At 39.5% G+C, this 25,668-nt stretch overlaps 1 protein-coding gene across 4 annotated transcripts in view; it reads right to left on the reverse strand.

The window, feature by feature from the left end:
- The window catches only part of LOC590181 (zinc transporter ZIP1-like), a 27,205-nt gene continuing 1,537 nt past the window's right edge, over positions 1-25,668 (reverse strand). The window contains exons 1-3 of one of the 4 annotated variants that reach the window (XM_030998706.1): positions 14,244-14,498; positions 13,072-13,443; positions 1-1,718 (exon numbers count right to left, since the gene is read on the reverse strand). In XM_030998706.1, the coding sequence (XP_030854566.1) occupies positions 731-1,717 (987 nt within the window). In that variant the 5' untranslated portion in view covers position 1,718; positions 13,072-13,443; positions 14,244-14,498 and the 3' untranslated portion in view covers positions 1-730. Of the gene's footprint in view, positions 1,774-1,969; positions 2,069-10,115; positions 13,444-14,243; positions 14,499-25,668 lie in introns of those variants that run through there. The other 3 variants (XM_030998707.1, XM_789794.3, XM_030998708.1) reach the window with 3 other exon arrangements.

Below are 25,668 nucleotides of genomic sequence, written 5' to 3' on the forward strand. Positions count from 1 at the left end.
CTCTTAAAATTTCATATTTCATATTTCATATTTCAAATATGACATGTAACAGTGAGGACCACTATTCTTCCGATTAGCAAAGTGAGGACCACATTTTTAAGCCACATGTTTGTGTAGTCCCATATATCTCTCTCTGTGTACAGTGTTTGTTACTTTTACAAAGACTGGGCAAAATTTCTTAATATTTTGATTCCAGCCTGGAACCTTGTAGTACACACCAATACTTATTTGCTACATGATCAACCTTTTCTGATCGATTCCACATCGTTTCTTTCACAATGCAATCGCATGACATAACTCAACTTTTTCTTTAACTTTATTCACGTTCGAGGGAAGTGTTATCGTTTCTCTAATTTCCGTTTATATCATATGACAAAGCAGGATCACAGTCATATGACTAGCAAAATATTTAAACGTTACCCAGGCTCAGTTAAATACGAAACATTTCAAGCATATTTTTCAAGCATTTTCATTAATTTGATCTAAGACAAATACCTAACACGAGAGTCTTTAAAATAATTACTAACATGACTCAAAATTTATATTGGCTAAGATATGGAAACTCCATGTCTGTGCACCTAAGTCGTCAGCAAACAAAATGAAAGACAGTGTTGTTCTGGACATGTCAGATTCATTACAATAAAATACAATATATGCGAAAATAGCATGAATGATTGTATAGTATGCTAATGTTGATAATGTACTGAAATGTAATAATGGCATGAAGCGCTTAAATCTGCGTCAAAACACACATTAGTCCAAATCCAGCTATTAGACAAGTATATTTCAGCAGCCGATCACCTTTCCCCGCTAATTCAGCAGGGAGAAGTTCCACAAACGTCACAAACATAAATGTCCCAGTGGCTAAACCTTGTAGGATGCCATTGACTAATAGACCATCAGCGTCGACGGACGGATCAGCGAGTGAAATGCCGATACCGATGCCGATTGGGGACGTGAGAGAGAAGATGATGAGGCAACTCCACTTGAGAACATCTCGTCCTGGTAGTTGAGCGAACCGAAGGAGAACGGTGAAACTCTCGATGCCCTTATGGATAGAGATGGCAATCAACAGGTCTATGGTGTCCTGCTCCTCAAGCTGAAGACCAAGAGCTAGCCCTTCGAAGAGGCCGTGTAAGGAGAGTGAAACAAGGAGGACGATGGCTCGGAAAGAAGTGAGAGGCTGGAGGTTGTCCAGGCCTCGTTGGACGGTAACCGATGCTTCGCTTTGACACTCTGAAGGCGATCGTTCACGCAACGCCCCGTAGTCGCCATGGCCATCGGTGTCCGATTCTCCGGTTGTGGGCTTAACCAGGTGAGATGTGTCAGATGCGGTATAATCAGTTCTCTCTGAGCTCTCCAGGCACCACACCATCAACTGTTCCACGAACACAACGAACAGGAAGCCCACACCAGCCGTGAAGCCAGTCCAGTCGAAACCCATGGCCATTCCGCCCCCTTCTACTTCACCTCCGTGAGTGATGTTCAGCGCCTTGTCGAAAATCATCCTCACATCTGGAAGGAGATGAACGAGTGCGATGCTCAAGAATATTCCAGCCGCGGCTGAGTTTAGTAGACTGATAACACGTCTTGTGATAGCGCTTTCTGCCATTCCTCGCGAATGGGATCTTATACAGCATAGTGGTATTAATCCTCCAACAAATGCTATCACAAAGAGCAATCCAATGCCTAGGCCTTTCAGAGCAACGATATCCATCCTTTTCTAGTTCAGAGTGCTCAGTTTCGTGTTAAGATCGAAAAGAGTCTTCGAATTTGCATCGAAAAATTTAGTTCAAGTGAGGAATTAGTTTAGGCTAGCTAGCTGTAAAAGAAGGAGTCCTTTTTACCATATTGATCCTGTTTATATGATATACACCTTCATTATATTGAGCAACGCACGCGTATACCTGAAACGTAGCAGAAACAGAGAAACAGTTTTACTGCGCTGCGGGTCCTGTGATTCGCCAATTAGTACTAAAAGTGCTCTTATAATCTACGTCTGGATAGGTCACAGACCGCTACTAACAGGAGCGTACGCATGGGGGGGGGGGGGGGGGGCGCAAAAGTAGTTATAGCAGTGAGTTCCGGGACGGAACTCGTGTATTGAGTTTATGAACCTCTCAACAGACTTTCGACAAATAAAGCTTGTTTTACTCCGACCTGTTTATACCGCCGAGTTCTTTGGACTTTCACGCAACACTTTGATATATTCAGGGCTATGTTTGGACTCTCTCAAAACATCATCAAAATAGATTTGAATACAAAGATAAGAATTGCAATTTAGTCATGTTAATAGGGAACAGAGATAAAATATACGAAACATTTTTAACTAGAGAAATAGAACCCAAGTCACATTATTGTATTATTTCATCGTAAATATATTTTTTTTTAAAGTTAACATAATTATTGTACAGCAAACATATACACCGTAAATTCGTAGTTTAGCGCCGTAACATGCCGTAACGGCGTAATGAAACACCGTAACGCCGTATCGTTATATCCACAACGCATTTGACGTATCATCGATCTCTATGCTTAATCACCAACTTTTCTAGAGCACCCAAATGTCTTTTTGAGGTCTAACAGTAACACTCTATCATTAACTCCGTAACTCTATTCATACTTTCACCATCTCGACTCTATTTCATACTTTCACCATCAAGTTAATGTACACGAGTCAATTAGAAATAGTATAAGTGCGAAAAAATTCGAGTACAAAACCTATGGCCATCCCGGAACTCACTGCTATAACTACTCGCAAATTTCCAAACTTTGAGACAAAAAAAAAAGTATCCTCTTACCCATCCCCCCACTTATTCAGTGGCTGGTTGAGTCGTTGCGATTTTTTGGGACACCCCCCCCCCCCCAAAAAAAAAAAAAAAAAAAAAAAATTAAAAAAATTGTGTCCTCTTACCCCCCCCCCCCCCCCCCCCCCCACTCCGCTTATTCAGCGGCTGGCCGAGTCGTTTTTTTGGCCCGATTTCAAAATGTTACCCCCCCCCCCCTTGAAAAAATGCGTACGCCACTGGCTACTAATAAATTGAGGGGAGGGGGAATTTGTCCGCCGATATCGCGTGTATCCAGTAAAAATAATTACATGGTAATTGACCAATCAGATTGCTGGGATTCTTCTACCCATCTTATACTAACTTTTGTTATTATGTGCAAGGAGACGCCTCTTTTCGATGGACCAGTTTAGTAATGTGTTCGAGTTGGGTGCTCTGTCTATTCGGGGTGCGGTCGGTCTTGGCAGGTGGGTGGAATCGCTCGCGTTCGGCCGCCTCGTGGGGACCTGTGCATTCTGTTTGGATACCATGCGAAACTGGTCGTTTGTATCTCCTTGACATGCATCAATGAATGACTGGAAACCTGTCCTCACTATGTGCAATATCCATGTCTTTAATATTCCAGTGTCTTCGTATTATTATCATTAAAATGATGAGTTCCCACTGCAGAATTTATGTACGAAGAAAATAGAGCAAAATTATTGAATGTAACTGTTTTTACTTGGAATAGCTCACACATCTATCATCACTTTTTAAGTAAAGCCAGTGTATGTATGTATTATGAACTATGTGCAATCATCTCTGAATTCGGGTTTGCCCGTACTGTGGGTTGGGATTCCTTCTCGATCCTTCCCTTCCACCTCCCCCCCCCCCCCCATCTCCCCCCTCTCCCCCCCCCCTCTCTCTCTCCCCCTCTCTCTCTCCCCCCTCTCTCTCTCTTTACACTCTCTACTCTATCTCTTTCTTTCCTCTTTGTTTGTCTCTCTCTCTTTTATTTTCTCTCTTATATCTTCCTCTTCCACTCTCTCTATCTTCGTCTCTCGTTATTTCTCACTGTCTCTGTCTCTATGTACCCCCCCTCTCTCTCTCTCTCTCTCTCTATGTTCCTCCGGCTAGGATGAGTTTCTGGAGTATGGACTATGGGGGTGCAAGGTATCGGGGTATTGTGTACTAAAGCTATGTTGAAAATCTTGGGGCCTTTTTACTATGTGTATGTGTGCATTGTTTCGATGTCATGTTATGTTTTTTAAATTTCTAACCGATTTTGAATGTACTTATTTCGTATTTCAATGTCATGCTTTTGATGTCTTTTTATACATGATTTTAATGTAAACGCAATATGTAAAATCCCACAATGAATTTCCATGTTATTATTGGACAATATAAAATTGAATTGAATTGGAATTGAATTCACGGCCGTAGTGAATATGCGAAGAAAAAAAGCCACGTTGTATTGCTATTGGTTCATCTGAATGAGGCTTCTGGGCAGCGTCTCACGAAACCGTCGTAAGTACAAGTTCAGCGACATCCCAATTGAAGTGCGTGTATTAAGTTTAACACGCGTTTCAATGTGATGTCGGTGAACTTGTACCTATGACATTTTCATGAAACGCTGCCCAGGTATCGCTGTTTTCGGATGGATTGCTCGCAAACGGAGAGGGCGGAATATACGTGGGAAGCCCTAATCTTGATTGATTGATTTTTTTCTCTCTTTTGTGCCGTTATTTTCGGAAGAAAAGTCATACGTAAAAGCAGGCGCGGATCCAGGATTTCTTAGGGGGGGGGGGGGGGGGGGGCCAAATTTGAAATTATGCGAGCCAAATATTGGTACATAATGGTGACCAGCAGTGATGTAATTAGGGGGTGGGTGCAGGGAGGGGCGTGTTTCCACCCACCCTCTTCCGCGAAGCTTTGACATTTCAATAAATTATTAGAGAAAGAAGACGATTCGTTTTACCGTTCCCAAAAATAATCCTCGTCTGAATTATGCCCCCCCCCCTCGCGCGGAAGCTTTAACGTTTCATTCAATCATTAGAGAAAGAAGACAATTCGTTGTGTCGTGTTATCGACTCCTAATCTTCGTCTAAATTCAGTTTCCCCCCTCCCGCGCGAAGCGCGAAAGATTTTTTAGAGAAAGAATACCAATCGTTGTAACGTTCTCGACTCTTAATCCTTGTCTGAATATCAAAAATGTTCTTTGTCTACACCCTTTTCTTCATACGTCCTCTTCCTTTTTACTCCTCTATTTTTTTGGCCGGCGGTTTTTGGGGGACCATACTGCCCCCCTGGCTACGCGCCTGCGGTCAGATGTATGTTGATACCTTGTCCGCCCCCGGAAGGTCAGGGGTTTAAGGCAATAATAATATTTACGGTCAGATTAGCACTCAGGAGTCCGCCTTAGGGCCCTAGGCGGGGTCCAGAGGGCAGAGCCCCGGAAGTTCAGGGGTTTTAGGCATTTAATTACGGTCAGATGAGCATTATTTTGATACCTAATTGTGACACTGGCAGGTCCCTAATTGGCGTGGGGTTCAGGGGTCGGAGCCCTTGGAAGCCCAAGGGTTTTAGGCACTCAATTACTCTACCTCATCGTATGGGAAATGTTGTTTCCACAGAGTTTTTGGATAATCTAATTACAAAAATAATGATAACATTCAAGAGAGTGCGTTTCTATCTACTAGTGGGTGTTTTTAAAGTTTTTAATTTAGGCACAGGCTTTGGAGTTATAGTTTAATGGATTTTGTCTGACAATTTTTCTTGGGTTATGTAAAATGGATTTCAAGTTTAAAGATAATAGTCACGTTTGTATAGAGCTCCTATGTGTCTAAACGCCTTACATATTACCCCGGTCATTGGATTCCATTGCTAACAAAAAGTCGTGTATAGATTTACTAGGAGATCCTCTCCGAAGCCGCTATCAATGTTATTGGAGACAGTCGAGTTATGGTACGTTGTTCCTTAATCATGGTCTATATAGCTTTTTGAGCAAATGCTGAACCGTGTATAATATTTTGATTATGATCTACGCGTAAAAACACATACACATATCAACATATAATTTAACTCGTGATTAAAAATGTGGATTTTCTATACCTTCACATTTTGTCTCATTTACATAATTATAGATAGAAATTTTCTTGGCCACAGAAACATACTCTCCTTTAAACACAAGTGCCATATGGTATTATTTTATCTCCCATGTAAATGAGACAAAATTTGAAGGTATAGAAAATCCAAATTTTTAATCACGAGTTAAATTATATACACATATCAACATATAATTTAACTCGTGATTAAAAATGTGGATTTTCTATACCTTCACATTTTGTCTCATTTACATATAGATAGAACTTTTCTTGGCCACAGAAACATACTCTCCTTTAAACACAAGTGCCATATGGTATTACTTTATCTCCCACGTCATTGATGGCTATTAGGTGGTTATTTTACCTGACTGCTTAAAAAGCATAAATGCTTGTAAGTAAGCAACCAGACGCCCGCCCAGGCGCGGATCCAGGATTTCTTGGGGGGGGGGGGGGGCCCAAATTTGAAATTATGCAATCCAAATATTGGTACGTAATGGTGACCAGCAGTGATGTAATTGGGGGGGGGGGGGTGGGTGCAGGGAGGGACGAGATTTCCCCCTCCGTCCTTCGCGAAGCACGGAAGCTTTGACATTTCAATAAATTATTAGAGATAGACGATTCGTTGTACCGTTCCCAAAAATAATCCTCGTCTGAATTATGTTCCCCCCCCCCCTCCTCACGCAGAAGCTTTTACGTTTCATTAAATCATTAGAGAAAGAAGACGATTCGTTGTGTCGTTATCGACTCTTAATCTTCGTCTAAATTCAGGTTCCCCTTTCGCGCGAAGCGCGGAAGATTTTACGTTTCATTAAATTATTAGAGAAAGAAGACGAATCGTTGTAACGTTTTCGACTCTTAATCCTTGTCTGAATTTCAAAATGTTCTTTGTCTACTCCCTTTTCCTTTTCACTCCTCTCTTTTTTTGGCCGGCATTTTTTGGGGGACCACCCCACCGCCCCCCTGGCTACGCGCCTGCGGTCAGATGAATATGTTGATACCTTGTCCGCCCCGGAAGCTCAGGGGTTTAAGGCAATAATTTACGGTCAGATTAGCACTCAGGGGTCCGCCTTAGTGCCCTCGGCGGGGTCCAGGGGCAGAGCCCCCGAAGTTCAGGGGTTTTAGACATTTAATTACGGTCAGATAAGCATTATTTTGATACCTAATTGTGACACTGGCAGGTTACTAATTGGCGTGGGGTTCAGGGGTCGGAGCCCCCGGAAGCCCAAGGGTTTTAGGCACTCAATTACGGTCAGATGAGTATCAAGGCGCCCGTCTTAGGGCTCTTTGTCGGGTCCAGGGGGCAGAGCCCCCGGAAGTTCAGGGGTTTTAGGTGTTTAATTACGGTCAGATGAGCATTTTTTGATACCTTATTATTTTGTGACACTGGCAGGAAACTATTTGGCGTGGGGTCCAGGCGGCAAAGCCCACAGAAATCAGGGGCTTTAGGCATTAAATTACCAACAGATGAGCATCTAAGGGCCCGCCTTAGGGCCCTAGGTGGAATCCAGAGGGCAGAGCCCTCGGGGTTTTAGGCATTTAATCATGGTCAGATGAGCATATTTTGATACCTCATTATAATGTGACACTGGCAGTTAACTATTTTTTCTTCTTTCTTGCTCTCTTTCTTTCCTTTTCTCTTTAATATACTTTTTCAAAAAAGTGGGTGGTGGGGGGGGGGGGGGGTGGGGGGTTCGAGAATCCCGATCCCCGCCATTCCGCGAGCCCTGAAATGTAGGCATCTCAAGAAGCATTTCCTTGCCTGGCTGTAAATTTAGGAGTTTGTCATTTTCCAACAAACGCATAAAAAATGTATAATATACTTAAAATTATGTCATTTCAGCATTAGTTGTAAATCACCGTTATGGAATTAGAAATAAACCACGTTTGAATTTTATTTCCCCCCCCCCCCCCGATCTACACCTTGTTGGCGGGAAAATTGCAACTGATATCCCTTACCTTTCTTCATTCTCTTTCTTTTTCTTTCCCTGTCTCTCCTCTTTTCCTTTCCCTTCCCTTCCTTCTTTCTCTTTTATGTTTGCTGGAGGAGGGCAAGGTCATTTTGGCCCCACCCCGCTCCACAATCTGTTGGCGGGAAAATTGCAACTGATATCCCCTTCTTTTGTTTTCTTCTTCCTCTTTTTTCCTTCCCTTTATCTCCTCTTCTTTTTTTATCTTTCCTTTCCTTCCTTCTATTTTTATTTTTGATTGGGGGGAGGCAACAGCCTGGGAGGCAAGTCCTTTTGCCCCACCTCCCCGATCTCCTTCATCCCTCTTTTCCTTTCTTCTTCGTCTTCTTTTTTCCCCTTTCTCTCCTCTTTCCCTTTCCCTTCTTTTCCCTCTCTCTGTCTCCTTTTTTTTTGCGGGGGGGGGGGGGGCAAGGCCCGCTCGGCCCCCCCCCCTGGATCCGCGCCTGCGTAAAAGTCCAACCTTCATGAACTGATGGTCGCACGCCAGTTATTAGATTCATCATGATTAGATGGTTTCTCGTCGACCCGTAAACCAGAGATGACATCGTAATTTTTAAACAAAATATGATATAAAATCAAATATATAAATTTGGAAATTGTCCTCATGTGCTAAATGAGGGGTTATATGCAGATCAGTTCTATGAACATGAAAAGTAGGCGTTGGTCCCAATGGGAGTTTAATAATGAGGAGTTTATTATAAGCAGCGCAAGAAAAATCATGACCATTGAGAGCATTGAAAATAGTTTTGGATTGTCTGAGTTACAGACCTTATAAAGGGAAAAGGAAATGGAAAACACCCCCTCCGTATTTTTCAGCAGGTTATAGGAATTTGTATGAACTTGTCAAGACACAAGTGTGAATGCAGTCATTGTTAACACCTCTTTTTCTTTTTTCATTTTTCATTTCTCACTCTTAACACAAAGCCCTTTTGAAAATTGAACTGTCTCGTGAACTTGTGTTTTCGATAAAAATTGACTTTTAACACGTGTGTCTATGGCATTTAGACTTAATGAATTTTACTTAGTGATTTCTTTTGGTTTTCATTTTGGACTTGTATTTTTTTCTCGATAAAAACAGACTTCCAACACATGGTTCTATGTCAATTTTGACATTTTTGAATTTTACTTAAAGATTTTTAGAAATTATTGAAGTTTTGAATAGTGGATAGGTATTTTCTTTTTGGAACTAACTTTTAACATGCGTGTCTGTGGAATTTTGACTCTTTGATTTTCTTTCTATACTTTGAGTTAGACTTTCTGAGGAATGTTTACAACGCCGTTGTATAGGTTGGATCAATATCTATTGTTCGATCAACTAAATAAAGGAATGTGTATGTGATTGATGTCAGTGCTTCCAAGGTACACGTTCTGCTGCAAGAAGTTGGAGTAAAGATCGAAAAAGCTGCGTTTGACGCCCCATAGAACTTTCACGTGAGCCTTTTCTTTAGCTTCGTCTTCATCCATTCCATCGGAAATATATTTTTGATATTTTTCGTCCCTGAGGTCCTCGGTGTTTGTCATGGCCTGACGTCCATTCATTCTCTCTCTCTCTCTCTCTTCCTCTCTCTCTTTCTCTCCCTCTCTCTCTCTTCCTCTCTCTCTTCCTCTCTCTCTCTTCCTCTCTCTCTCTCTCTCCCTTCCTCTCTCTATCTCTCTCTTCCTCTCTCTCTCTCTTCTCTCTCTCTCTTCCTCTCTCTCCCTCTCTCCCTTCCTCTCTCTATCTCTCTCTTCCTCTCTCTCTCTCTCTTCCTCTCTCTCTCTTTCTCTCTGTTCCCCTTTATTATGAATGGTGAAAAAATGTATGATCACGGTCGCAAAATACTAATTAAATCAAACTATCAAAAAAACAACCTAAGGCAATTTCATTGTCCCCTGTTAAAATTTGCGAATATTAATATTATGACTTATAACATGATTCGAAATGAAGAGGAAACTGAAATGGCCATTAGCTCGATTTCTCAACAGTCTTTGCCGTCGTGTATACTATTCAGTCGTTCTATTGCAAGTAACGACTGGGTAGATTTACTTATATCTGTCTAGGGGTAGAAGTAGTACATTTCAGTTATCTTACATTTTAAAAATTGCTCTTCGATATATTGCTTATAAATCATGATGTTAGGATAGGTTTTGTAACCCCACCGATTGGTGCATGCAAATGTCTTTCATATTGTATTATGAAAATAACGTACTCTTTAAAATAATCCAGTCTTTCTCATCGCATTATCATATACCTTCCACAACAACAATACACCAAAAGGATCACGATATGAAGCCGGCACTAGAATTTCATTTCAAATTTAATACCTAACTAATCCGCTTGCACGTCAGCATCAATGATTTTTTTTTAATAAGCAAAACGCGTACGCAGAACCAAGTAACCCTTTCGAGACGGTCATTCCACTATTTGTGTTTAGGCTTTATAACTTCTGCTTCTGATCCCTAGAAAAGATTACCAGATGCATGAGTAGAACAGGTAACAAATTCTGCACACGATGTGTCCTTGCTCGTTGAATGACCATATTGTATTTGATGCCAGGAATTAAAGGCAGCAAAGTATGTTTTAAAAATCCTTAAAAGGGCAACACATTAAAGGGTTCAAAACTAAATTGGCAATTTGTCAACTTTCCAAGAAAGTTTCTACCCATGTATATTGTTTTCAGAGACATTGCATGTTAGTAAAACAATGCAGGTTTAGAAGCAAAATGTTATTTTGATCAATATACATACATATGATCAATTTAGCCCTTAATAATTTCTGTCTTTAAAAGGGTTACGGCCAGGGACACATTATACAAAAATGTGTTAAAAGCACACACAAAAAGAGTATACAAGCCTAATAGAATATTGATTATCTTTAAATAATGAGCAGGTGTCAAAGAGGGAGAACAAAAAATACAGTTTTCTCAGGTACCTGACTGGGTTATTTTATTAGGAAATTTTGTAAACAGATATGACTGTTAAAAAAAAATCGTTGTTGAGGGAAACACTTGAAGAGAAGGTTGAGTTCTGGGACAAGGTGAAAAATAATTTGTGACCGATTTCATCGATATTATGTAAGTGTGGAAGAACATCAGAGGAGAAAAAAATAAACGTTACCTAGGCTCAGTTAAAAACGAAACATGTCAAGCATATTTGTAAATGCATTATCATTAATCTGATCTACTACAAATATTTGACACAAGAGTACTAGAAATAATAACTAACATGACTTGAAATTTCTATTGGGCAAGGTATGGGAACCCCGTGTCTGCGCACCTAAGGTTTGACTGGAAATTAAGCAAGTCTTTTCTTTATCATTCCTTTAATACTGTACTTGAGCTTACTAAAACAGTATGTGTGTAAAAAGTGTCGCCGAATTTTTAACAAGAAACATTGTCATTTTCACTAGAAAAGACCATCACGTTATATTGACGTTCAAAAGCAGAAGTTTCCCATTTTTGGCACATTCGATTTATACGCAATTTGGGATTTTCGTCATCAAAATGGACATTAAAAGAGAACTCGAGGAAATTTGATTTGTCTGAAGTGTGTACATGATCATACCGAGGTTATAAGAAATTAAGTCGTGTATCTTCAAAACATTATTTGCGTCAAAGAGTTCATGAGTATGAGCGCAGAAATTGGCGTAACATGTGATTCACACTGCTTTCTTTCTATCAAGTTGAGTATTTCCACAGGAAATTTTATTTTTCTGAGGTGGGTACATGAGTATTTCCACAGGCGCCCCATATGCGAGGAGTCCATAATCCAACCAAGCAAGTACTAAATTCGACTACAATTTAAGCAGTATACGAGATGGAAATACAATTTTTCCTTGTTCAGAATACCAATTTATTTTTAGAGAATATTTTAAAAACATAATTAACATGCAGCTTCCATGAAAGTTTATCATCTACTATTATTCCAAGGAACTTCGTATAAGAGACATCGTGTTTAATAGTATTATCAAGTCCAATATTTCTTGGTAAGTTATCAATAATATAACTAAATAGCATATAATTTTATTTCATTTGTAATTTCGATGACAATTTAATTGCCTTGATCCAGTCAGCAACTACTCGTAATTGAGAGTTAATCGTTCTGAGTAAGATGTCTCGGTCTTGATTAGTAAATTCGTTAGCAAACAAATTGAAAGACAAGGTTGTTCTGGACATGTCAAATTCATTAATATACAATTAAATACAATATATGCGAAAATAGCATGAATGATTGTATAGTATGCTAATGTTGATAATGTACTGAAATGTAATAATGGCATGAAGCGCTTAAATCTTCGTCAAAACACACATTAGTCCAAATCCGGCTATTAGACAAGTATATTTCAGCAGCCGATCACCTTTCCCCGCTAATTCAGCAGGGAGAAGTTCCACAAACGTCACAAACATAAATGTCCCAGTGGCTAAACCTTGTAGGATGCCATTGACTAATAGAGCATCAGCGTCGACGGACGGATCAGCGAGTGGAATGCCGATACCGATGCCGATTGGGGACGTGAGAGAGAAGATGATGAGGCAACTCCACTTGAGAACATGTCGTCCTGGTAGTTGAGCGAACCGAAGGAGAACGGTGAAACTCTCGATGCCCTTATGGATAGAGATGGCAATCAACAGGTCTATGGTGTCCTGCTCCTCAAGCTGAAGACCAAGGGCTAGCCCTTCGAAGAGGCCGTGTAAGGAGAGTGAAAAAAGGAGGACGATGGCTCGGAAAGAAGTGAGAGGCTGGAGGACGGTAATCGATGCTTCGCTTTGACACTCTGAAGGCGATTGTTGACGCAGCGCCCCGTAGTCGCCATGGCCATCGGTGTCCGATTCTCCGGTTGTGGGCTTAACCGGGTGAGATGTGTCAGATGCGGTATTATCAGTTCTCTCTGAGCTCTCCAGGCACCACATCACCAACTGTTCCACGAACACAACGAACAGGAAGCCCACACCAGCCGTGAAGCCAGTCCAGTCGAAACCCATGGCCATTCCGCCCCCTTCTACTTCACCGCCGTGAGTGATGTTCAGCGCCTTGTCGAAAATCATCCTCACATCTGGAAGGAGATGAACGAGTGCGATGCTCAAGAATATTCCAGCCGCGACTGAGTTTAGTAGACTGATAACACGTCTTGTGATAGCGCTTTCTGCCATTCCTCGCGAATGGGATCTTATACAGCATAGTGGTATTAATCCTCCAACAAATGCTATCACAAAGAGCAATCCAATGCCTAGGCCTTTCAGAGCAACGATATCCATCCTTTTCTAGTTCAGAGTGCTCAGTTTCGTGTTAAGATCGAAAAGAGTCTTCGAACTAGTACTAAAAGTGCTCTGATATTCTACGTCTGGATAGGTCACAGACCGCTACTAACAGGAGCGTACGCATGGGGGGGGGGGGCGCAAAAGTAGTTATAGCAGTGAGTTCCGGGACGGCCATAGGTTTTGTACACAAATTTTTTCGTACTTGAGTGTCTATGGAATTTTGACTCTTTGACTTCCTTTCTACCGGTATTGTTATAAGACCGTGTATAAACTTCCACGTTGTTATAATAACCACACAGGAGGCGTGACTTGAATAGCTTCCCTTTAATAGTTGTGGCGCTGTAAAGCACATTCAACAATCGTGTGAATCCTGTAAAGAAACAAAAATAAACAAAGAATGACTATTGATTCAAAAACCCATATTGTTCCTTTTTCCTTAGATTACATTCTTTGTAAGCAAACTAGAGTAAGTACATGACCTACAAGGGTGTATTTCAGTTTAAGACTATAGTGTAAAGCAACTAGAAGTAAAGATCCACATTCGAACTATTCATTTCACTTCTATACTCTAATTAATAGTGTCTTCTTTAAGCAAAATAAAATGTGTTGTTTTGTCTCATTTCTGAATTACATAAAAACTCCATTCAGCATACTATAAATCACATTACAAAAATCCCCTTTTCAAATAACTCGATATTACCTAGGGCGACATAAACAAGACTAACCGTAAGGCGAATCACTAAACCTGGCGTCTAAAAATATCCCTCCGCTATATAATATGTACGTATAAGTACTACAATTCACTGAAGTCCTAAAATAGCGTAAGAAATATAGGTCTCACGTGTCATCCCGAATTTATGAAATATAACACCAAAACAATAATGAACGTCTCCAGATAACTTGTAAACTATCATGAGACATTTCAGCATCTCTTACACTTCCTTGAAGTATATAACCAAGAATTATTTTACAAATTATCAATCACTTTCACAAGTACCGCAAGCACAGTCAAAACCAATACCAATACCAATACGGACCTTTAGTTTTACCACTATCCAAACTTCAAAAGAGGCCCAAATTTGTCCTACAAACCTCAAAAACATTAAAGATACACGTACAATCCTAGCATAACATACACTCATGAGAATAATAGCACGGAATTAAACATACCTTCAGTTTTTGCATATAAATGAAGGAAAAACTAGGATCAACCGGCATGGTTGATGCAGGGCATGTGAGTTAAAGTTCATCTCCCTGGCCTGGTTGATGTACTTTCGTACGGTCTTGTTTTGGTATGGTATGCGCTGATAGTCTCAGCTCAGGTAAAAAGGGTAATTATTCTGCCGCGTAACAAATACGGGAAAAAATAATGTCATGCCTTCCCAGGTATACTTTGTGTTTGACTTTCTAAGGAACGTGTACAACGCTGTTGTAGGTTGGATCAATATCTATTGTTCGATCAACTAAATAAAGGAACGTGTAAATACCACTGATCTCTACGGAAAAATCCGTAGAGATTTTTCCGTAGAGATCAGTGGTAAATACCCGTACTGTGATCCTCGCATGGCAACACGAGGAAGCGTATTGCAGCCTAATTATGTAATGGGTATTGATTTTGTATAGGTCTAGTCTCTTTTGTATTTGAATTACCTCTTTTCAGCAATAGTACCGTTGTTTCTTATTGATCGTGTATTGAGTTTATGAAACTCTCAACAGACTTTCGACAAATGAAGCTTGTTTTACTCCGACCTGTTTATACCGCCGAGTTCTTTGGACTTTCACGCAACACTTTGATATATTCAGGGCTATGTTTGGACTCTCTCAAAACATCATCAAAATAGATTTGAATACAAAGATAAGAATTAAAATTTCGTCATGTTACTAGGGAACAGAGATAAAATATACGAAACATTTTTAACTAGAGAAATAGAACCCAAGTCACATTATTGTATTATTTCTTCGTAAATATTTTTTTTTTAAAACTTAACATAATTATTGTACAGCAAACATACACACCGTAAATTCGTAGTTTAGCGCCGTAACATGCCGAAACGCCGTAATATACGCCGTAACGCCGTATCGTTATATCCACAACGCATTTGACGTATCATCCATCTCTATGCTTAATCACCAACTTTTCTAGAGCACCCAAATGTCTTTTTGAGGTCTAACAGTAACACTCTATCATTCACTCCGTAACTCTATTCATACTTTCACCATCTCGACTCTATTTCATACTTTCACCATCTGGACTCTATTTCAAGCGCGTAGCCAGGATTTCATTTTAGGGGGGGGGGGGCGGTAGTGAGCACGCGAAGCGTGCGAATCACTTAAAGAGCGCGCATAGCGCGCTCCCTAGGGGGGTGGGTGCAAGGAGGGGGGAGTTTTCCCCCTTCGCGCGAAGCGCGGAAGCTTTGAAAGAAGACGATTCTTGTACCTTTCTCGACTCATAATCCTTGTCTGAATTCAGTCCGCCCCTCATGCGCATAGCGCGGAAGCTTTGACGTATTATTAGACAAAGAAGATGATTGTACCTTTCTACCCTTAATCCTTATCTGAATTCAGTTTCCTCCCCTCCCGCGCAAAGCGCGGAAACTTTGAAGTTTCATTAAATTATTAGAGAAAGAAGACGATTCATCGTTCCGTTCTCCACTTAATCCTTAATTTGAACTCAATTTCCCCCTTTACGCGCGAAGCGCGGAAGCTTTGACGTTTTATCAAATTATTAGAGAGAGAAGACGATTCGTTGTACCGTTCTCGACTCCTTTTTCCCTTTTTCTTCCTACGTCCTCTTCCTTTTTTCTTCTCTTTCTCTCTCTTTTTTTTTTCTGGCCGGCGTTTTTTTCGGGGGGGGGGAGCGACCGCCCCCAACGCCCCCCCTGGCTACGCGCCTGCTCTATTTCATACTTTCGCCATCTCGACTCTATTTCATACTTTCACCATCTCGACTCTATTTCATACTTTCACCATCTCGACTCTATTTCATACTTTCACCATCTCGACTCTATTTCTAGATACTTTCACCATCTCGACTCTATTTCATGCTTTCACCATCTCGACTCTATTTCATACTTTCACTATCTCGACTCTATTTCATTCTTTCACGTGTTAGGTTGGATCTCAAAAGCAAATAAGAATACAAAGAGATACATAACAACGGTAAAAAAAAAAATTTACACAATGAACTTATATAGATGAAACTAAACAGAGTGTGGTACATCAATAAATGCACTATTACAGGCGCGGATCCAGGATTTCTTAGGGGAGGGGGCCCAACTTTTTTTTTTTTTTTGCTCCCGAAAATTTGAAAATCGCGACGGCCGAAAAGTCGCTCAGTGGGGGGGGGGGGGGGGGGGTAGTGAGCACATTTTTTTTTTTGGATCCTCAAAAAAATTTCAATTTGCACCCCCCCTTGAGCGCCAGGGGGGGGGGGGGGCCCAACCCCCAAAAATCGTAAAAATCACGTGATTTTACATGATTTTTTTCTCAAGGGGGGGGGGGGGGGGGCCCGGGCCCCCGGGCCCCCCCCCCCCCCTGGATCCGCCACTGCACTATTATATGGTTGCTAAAAGCAGAGTATTTCCCTCACTTCACCGTAAATGATGTTGATGGGCATAATTTTACAATCTGCATAAGTCTAATCAAATTCTCCCTTTCTTGATCACGTCCAGAGCTAAAAATGCAATAGAACCACGTCATGTTCACGAAAACACATTGATGTAGCCAGTGGCGATTTAGAGAGGACCCGGCCACCAGTACGTTTGCCAAGGTATTCTGACCAACATGGTGGGATTACCAACGCCAAAGGGTACCCATGGGATAAGGTATTACTTCGCGGTGTAGGTGTCTCATTAGGCGTGTCTGTACTATCTCGAGATTGCCAAATATCCAGCTATTTGAACTATCCCGATCGCAAACTATCCAGCCAATTTGCGTCTTCATTTGAACGAAGTAGCAAATTAGCTGGATAGTTGGTCGGGATAATATCCCAAGATATCTCGGTCTAGTTTGCAAAATATCCCACTATTTCCGAACTATTTGGATATTTGACTCCGTACTTCGGTCTAATGAAGACGGTCGCAAACTATCCCGCTAGTTCGGAAATAGTGGGATATGTCGGAGACATATTTTTGATATTTTTCGTCCCTGAGGTCCTCGGTGTTTGTCATGGCCTGTTCTAACCATTCTTGATAAGCAAGGTTGTCTTCAGGTTCGTTCATGTCAGGTGTCTCTAGCTTTGACGATGCATCCTCTCCTTCACTTTCTGAATCACTTGTTTCAGATTCATCGCTAGATTCTACAACTCTTTGCTTTTTAGAGGGTGGTTCGGAGAAATCATCTTCACTAGCTTCTTCACCAGCGTTGGAATCTTCGGTCTCGTATCCATCATCTTTCATATCAGGATGTACATTCTGTGCGTGCCTCTTCATGTCGAACTTACGACTATAGGTCCTATCGCATAGTGAACAAGCGTGACGCTTGGACATATCGAACGTATTCGTGTTGACCCGTTGATGTTTAAATCGGAACTGATAGAAAGGAAATTGAATCTACTTTATAATTGTATAGTTTGTCTTTTTTTCGTAACCACGTAGTATAACGCCGTAAATCCGCAATTTACGCCGTAACGCCGCAACTTAACGCCATAACGCCGCATCGTTATATTCGCAACGCCGTTTACGGATCATTCAGCTTTATTTTTTTTCCTCCATTTTTGGACCCTCCAACAGGCCATTTTATTGAAAATCAATCCAGGAGTTATCAATCTCCAAATAACATATTTGAATACAAGTCATGTACCAATGAATATCATATAATAGTTCAGAATAAGATATACATAACGAATATCAACCAATAAGCGATTATTGAAACCGTAGCATATTGATAACAATGATGATAATACTGTATATACAGAACATACATGTATATTAGGGAAAGAAAAAAAATTAAGAATGCAACAACATGACTGAAAATGATGTCGGAAATACAATATACTCATACTAAACGATCAAAATCAGTCTCAAAATTTATCAATTTTTTATCGAACTTGATTTGTCAGTTTTGTTAGCAAGTATACAAACTTGCCTCTCATTTGTGTAACTATTCCTGATACATTGTTTTATTGTCCGAAAGGACGGTACAGACTTTTGTATTCGAGAAAAATATTATTGTTGTTTAGTCCAAATTATTATACAGTTTAAAGCATCATTTCTTTTTTCAATAAACCTAACAAAACGTGTATTAAGGACAGTTTTATTCTATAGCGTGTTACAATATTTAACCAGTCAGTCAAACAACTCCAAATCAATTTGGTCACGTTACAGGAGTAAAAAAATCGTGTACCATATCTTCTTCTTCTCTTCCACAAAGGGAACAGTTCTCATTTAGAATTATATTAATTTTCACAAGATCTTTATTCAAATATAGTATCCTATTCGAAAGTCTGTACTGAAAGTACCGAACTGTTGTATGTGTTGTTTAGCGAAACATAACCCTGTAATAATATTGCATATATTTATCATCAAATAATATATCATCTGCATGCCATCTATAACATAATTTATTTAAATGTTCGTCCTTTTCTTTTAATATAATTTGATATATATGTCTACATCCTTTTTCATCTTTCAACAAGCATGAAATATTATTATGCAGGGCATAATGGTCCATTTACCTTCATATTACAACTTTCCAATTGGGATTTGTATTTGCATTTAATTATTTGACAAAGTGTGTAATAATGAATAAACTGTATTTTGATTGAAAACTTTTTTTTCACACTCTTCTCTTACTAAGATGTGCCCTTGATCATCTGATAAATCGTTTAAAAATTGAATATATTTATCCCACCACTCTTTTAAAAATATACCCTTTCCTCCAATTTTAACCTCAGTTTCAAAGCTCTAGAAAATTGTGCAACATCAACCATTTTCAATCCACCATTTTCGTAAGAAAAACCCATCTGTTTTCTGTTAATCTTATCAGGTTTCTCTTTCCAAATGAATTTTAAAAAAGAGACATTTATTGCTTTTAAAAGATGTTCAGAAGGGTTAGGAATGGACATAAATAAATGGGTAAATTGTGAAACTAGCATTGATTTCCCTAAGACCACGCGACTAAAAACAGAAATGTTACGTTTCGACCAAGATATCATTTGCCTTTTTAGTTTATTAAATATTCTGTCGTAGTTGAAATCCGGAAGCTTTTCTAAATCAATACCAAAGTCTATTCCCAAATACCTTATTAATCCCCCGTTAACCAACGATATGTCAGTCCCATGTACCTGATGTAAATCAATATTTACAGTTTTTTTTCAAGGAACCGATACACAATATCTATGTCTTATTTATATTAGGATTTAAACCTGAATACTGAGAAAAGAAATGCAATAGCTCCAGAGCATAATGTAAACTTTTGGTACTATCATTCAGCTTTATGACTAATCAACAACTTTTCTAGAGCACCAACTCTCTTGTTGAGGTCTACTACTCTATTATCAACTCCGTAACTTTGTATCGTTATATGCGCAACATCGGTGCTGTATAATACGTATAATATATAAGTTGTTCGTCCACGGATGTCGGATTTGAATCTCAAATACGATGTTTAAAGATCACTCTCAATTTAGGTCGAAAGATTACGGTTGGAGATGATGACAATTGGTCATGTGTGAAAAATCGACCAATGGCATATAACGAAGGCAAATTCCAGAGATTTGATTGGATCCTTTTCCATCGTTGAATATCTATCTAGTAGTTTTTCTCTGCTTTTCTTTGTTTCCTCTTTGCAAAATATAGGATGATTGGACAGTGAATTCGTTTTTGTAGCGTCGACACGCGTCGAAAAGTCGTGATGGAATAGAGTCGAGATGGTGAAAGTATGAAATAGAGTCGAGATGGTGAAAGTATGAAATAGAGTCGAGATGGTGAAAGTATGGAAAAGAGTCGAGATGGTGAAAGTATGAAATAAAGTCGAGATGGTGAAAGTATGAAATAGAGTCGAGATGGTGAAAGTATGAAATAGGGTCGAGATGGTGAAAGTATGAAATAGAGTCGAAATGGTGAAAGTATGGAAAAGAGTCGAGATGGTGAAAGTATGAAATAGAGTCGAGATGGTGAAAGTATGGAATAGAGTCGAGATGGTGAAAGTATGAAATAGAGTCGAGATGGTGAAAGTATGAAATAGAGTCGAGATGGTGAAAGTATGAAATAGGGTCGAGATGGTGAAAGTATGAAATAGAGTCGAAATGGTGAAAGTATGGAAAAGAGTCGAGATGGTGAAAGTATGAAATAGAGTCGAGATGGTGAAAGTATGAAATAGAAGAAAAAAAAATATATCCTCTTACCCATCCCCTTACTCTATACGTCTATGCTCTTACCCATGGTGAAAATTTCAGTCTAGATGATACATGCTCTGTCCGTGTTCTTAAGAAAGTTGAGAACATCATTAAGGACCCCCAACACCCCCTTCATCCATGTTTCTGCTGGATGAGATCAGGCAAACGGCTCCAGTCTGCAAAATGCAGGACAAACTGCTATTTGAATTCTTTCAATCCATTTGCCATTAGAGCCTTTAACAACACACGTTAACTTAAATTGGTGTCAATCAATATAGTTCACCTGAAATTTTGACCTTAGAAATATTATGTCTAGAGAGCTGGGCTTTTAAAACTCTGGGCAATTAAACTCTGACTTTCCATACTCGTTGAAATGTGCTGTGTTGCTAAGTTCGTAGTCATGTAAGCGTAAGAGTAAACAAACAAATTGCATGTAATAATATTCATATATTCATATATTCATCACCAACATGTATACAAAATGATGCACAGGTTTGAGTGTGTCGGTAGGGATTGTGTGCACAAGGTACCTTTGAATGATTTGATTTTTTTTTTCCAAACAGATTATAATTATCAAAAAAACACGAAAAACAAATAATTATCACCAAAAAAAAAATTATTAAAAAAGAAAAGAAAAGAGAATTATTAAAAAAAGAAGGATATCGGTGGTATCGCTCGCCGATATCGCGTGTATCCAGTAAAAATAAACTTTATTCATTCGATATAACTAAGTTGATTGTAGTCTGTACTTTGTTCCAATATGTTATAAATTATAATATGTAATAGAGATACTAGTACTACAGAACAAAATATAGAGGGGGGGGGGGGGGGTTATAACAATATTAATTCATTCAATATAATTGAGATTACTGTATTTTGTACTCTGTAATTGGTTCCAATATGTTATATATTACAATTTGTATGAATTAATATTATTTATTGAGTGAATACAATAAAGAATATTACAAAACAAAAAAAATAATTACATGGTAATTGACCAATCAGATTGCAGGGATTCTTCTACCCATCTTATAATAACTTTTGTTATTATGTGCAAGGAGACGCCTCTTTTCGATGGACCAGTTTAGTAATGTGTTCGAGTTGGGTGCATGGGTCCGCGTGGGGTACCTGGATGCGTGTGGTCCTGTTAGGAGTGATTGCGTTTCGGTGGGCGGGGTGTGGGTTGCGCACATTTGTTGTTGCTAGGCTGGGCAAACATTAAAGCTTGCATAGCCCGGTAGCGGCTGGTGTCTGCAATTCGCGCTCTGTCTATTCGGGGTGCGGTCGGTCTTGGCAGGTGGGTGGAATCGCTCGCGTTCGGCCGCCTCGCGGGGACCTGTGTATTCTGTTTGGTACGTTGCGAAACTGGTCGTTTGTATCTCCTTGACATGCATCAATGAATGACTGGAAAACTGTCCTCACTATGTGCAATATCCATGTCTTCAATATTCCAGTGTCTTCTTATTATTATCATTAAAATGATGAGTTCCCACTGCAGAATTTATGTACGAAGAAAATAGAGCAAAATTATTGAATGTAACTGTTTTTTACTTGGAATAGCTCACACATCTATCATCACTTTTTAAGTAAAGCCAGTGTATGTATGTATTATGAACTATGTGCAATCATCTCTGAATTCGGGTTTGCCCGTACTGTGGGTTGGGATTCCTTCTCGATCCTTCCCTTCCACCTCCCCCCCCCCCCCCCCCCCCCCCCCCCCCCCCCCCCCTCTCCCCCTCTCTCTCTCTCTCTCTCCCTCTCTCCCCCCTCTCTCCCCCCTCTCTCTCTCTCTTTCTCTACACTATCTACTCTATCTCTTTCTTTCCTCTTTGTTTGTCTCTCTTTTATTTTCTCTCTTATATCTTCCTCTTCCACTCTCTCTATCTTCGTCTCTCGTTATTTCTCACTGTCTCTGTCTCTATGTACCCCCTCTCTCTCTCTCTCTCTCTCTCTCTCTCTCTCTATGTTTCTCCGGCTAGGATGAGTTTCTGGAGTATGGGGGTGCAAGGTATTGGGGTATTGTGTACTAAAGCTATGTTGAAAATCTTGGGGCCTTTTTACTATGTATATTTGTGCATTGTGTCAATGTCATGTTATGTTTTTCCAATTTCTAACCGATTTTGAATGTACTTATTTCGTATTTCAATGTCATGCTTTTGATGTCTTTTTATACATGATTTTAATGTAAACGCAATATGTAAAATCCCACAATAAATTTCCATGTTATTATTGGACAATATAAAATTGAATTGAATTGGAATTGAATTCACGGCCTTAGTGAATATGCGAAGAAAAAAAAAGCCATGTTGTATTGCTATTGGTTCATCTGAATGAGGCTTCTGGGCAGCGTCTCACGAAACCGTCGTAAGTACAAGTTCAGCGACATCCCAATTGAAGTGCGTGTATTAAGTTTAACACGCGTTTCAATGTGATGTCGGTGAACTTGTACTTATGACGTTTTCATGAAACGCTGCTCAGGTATCGCTGTCTTCGGATGGATTACACCCAAACGGAGAGGGCGGAATATACGTGGGAAGCCCTACTCTTGATTGATTGATTTTTTCTTTCTTTTGTGCCGTTATTATCGGAAGAAAAGTCATACGTAAAAGTCCCACCTTCATGAACTGATGGTCGCACGCCAGTTATTAGATTCATCATGATTAGATCGTTTCTCGTTCACCCGTAAAACAGAGGTGACATTGTAATTTTTAAATAAAATATGATATAAAATCAAATATATAAATTTAGAAATTGGAAATTGTGCTAAATGAGGGATGATTGGATGTGCAGATCAGTTCTATGAACATGAAAAGTAGGCATTGGTCCCAAAGGGATTGTAATGAAGAGTTTATTATTAGCAGCACAAGAACCATCATAACCATTGTGAGCATTGAAAATAGTTTTTTGGATCGTCTGAGTTACAGACCTTATAAAGGGAAAAGGAGATGGAAAACACCCCCTCCGTATTTTTCAGCAGGTTATAGGAATTTGTATGAACTAGTCAAGACACAAGTCTGAATGCCGTCATTGTTAACACCTCTTTTTCTTTTTTCATTTTTCATTTCTCACTCTTAACACTAGGTAGAGCACTCAAAAAAATAATACACATAAGACATCTCTTATTTTGGTGTCATATAAAGATATCAATGATATATTTATTTTGCTGCAAAAATTTTCAAATTCTGTCAAGGCATTCCTGAGATATGGTCTTTTGAAGATATCGTAAAATCATTCAAAAACCTGCCCGCAAATAGCAAATTATGGCAAAAATGGATTTTTTACATGTTTAAGGGTGTTTTTGACATAATAGAGTATTACATGGTCTTTAAAAATGATATGTATTGTGAAACCAAAGTGAAATAAGCATGAAAAATAAAATTCAAGAACCAGACTTGTTGCATTTTGGTGCACCGGATTGACAAAAACCACATTTTGTTCAATTTCACCAATCCGCAGGTTTGGAAATGTTCAAAAAACGACTAAGTCCAGCTAATTAATATGCGTAAATGCAATATCTCAAGTTTTAAATGAGTCTGTTTGATACAACTTTGTGGCAAGCTTCAACTAATGAATCCCTATCCATTTATATAATAAGATTTATGAAAACTAATTAATTATGCAAATGAGCTGATAATTAGCTAATTACATATTCGCAACACCGTTATGCAAATTAGACAATGTTTATATATTTTTTTTCCTTCTCACCTAACTTCCTGATCTATATAAAACAACTGTAGAAAGTTTGAGCTTTGTAGATGCTTGCATTTGCTGAATAAAATGATGAGCTGAACTTTCGCAGCAATTTCCAGTAATGTTTCACTCGATGGATTAAAAATCGGGCATGTGGTGGCAAGAAACTATGGATGTTAAACTACTGAAAACCAGTTTAGGATTTGAAAATCGGGCAATATTTACGGATTTATGAGCATTTTCTGAAAATTCATTCAACTCAATGTAACTTCGTGTAGAAACAAAATTCCGATGTACCTGTTGCTGGGGTAGCCAGGGAAAGGTCACAGGTACCATATATGGTAAGGTCATTGAAATCCAGTGAATGAAACATTGGTGGCAAGTCCATTTTTTTACAGGGGAGTTTTTTTCCAATCTGCCGGGATATTTAGTGCAGTATTGTCCGTGGTGATTGCACACACCCACTGGCCCAATTGCGCGGTGTCAAAAACATCCCTTTTTAAAAAAATAAAATAAATACTTTCCCTAATACCCACACCCACAGGATTTTAAGTATAGTGGGTTAAAAGAATGACTGAAATATCTGTGAAAAAATTATGTTGTTACATGTTTTTGAATTTTTTAAATCATAAGTTGAAAAAATGGCTTCTCAGCATAGATTTGCTATTGCTGTGCACTGACGTGCACGGCAGAATGTATATGCATGCACTGTGATCAGCCTATTAACACACAGCCCTTTTTGAAAATTGAACTGTCTCGTGAACTTTTCTACTGGATACACCTCTTTTCAAAGAATAAAGGGGGCTAGCCTATTTTTTTCTGACAGCCCACAATTCAAAAACATCTTTCCTTAATACACATATAATAGGTACCAGTGGCGTACGCAGGATTTTTTCAAGGGGGGGGGGGGGGGGGGTTAAAATCGGGTCCAAAATTTCGCAACGACTCAGAAAATTTGAAAATCGCGCCGGCCAAAAAGTCGCTCAGTGGGGGGGGGGGGGGGGGGGGGGGGGGGGGGGGGGGGGGGGGGGGGGGGGGGGGGGGGGGGGGGACACTTTTTTTTTTTGGTTCTCAAAATTTGAAAATTTGACATTTTGCTTCGTTGGGGGGGGGGGGTAAGGTCACCTTTCTTAGGTCAGCCATGGGGGTAATTTTTTTTTCTTTTTTTTTTTGTTTTAAATAATTAAAAAAAAAAAAAAAATCCAAAGGGGGGGGGGGGTTTAGGGAATTTTTAGGGGGGTTTCACACATAAAAAAATACCAAAGGGGGGGGGGTATAACCCCCAAACCACCCCCCCCCCCTGCGTACGCGCCTGATAGGTACAATGTAGTAGAGTACTGTTTACATGATGGAATGATAATCAAAAAAAAAGTCAATATTAAACTTTTGGGAAACAGTGTTTATCTTAATATGACTCTAAAAATCTGTATTATGAAATGAGGTTTATAATTCTGTAACCGCAATTCGGATCAGTTATTGTACTGACCTTTCCACCATGATTACCTATTATTTGCGATGCTTTACATGTGAAGAAAAAAAACCTCGGCTTTTATTGTAAGATGCTTTTAT

This window comes from Strongylocentrotus purpuratus, unplaced genomic scaffold, assembly GCF_000002235.5.
Source record: "Strongylocentrotus purpuratus isolate Spur 01 unplaced genomic scaffold, Spur_5.0 spur5_scaffold_5, whole genome shotgun sequence".
Classification (NCBI taxonomy): domain Eukaryota; kingdom Metazoa; phylum Echinodermata; class Echinoidea; order Camarodonta; family Strongylocentrotidae; genus Strongylocentrotus; species Strongylocentrotus purpuratus.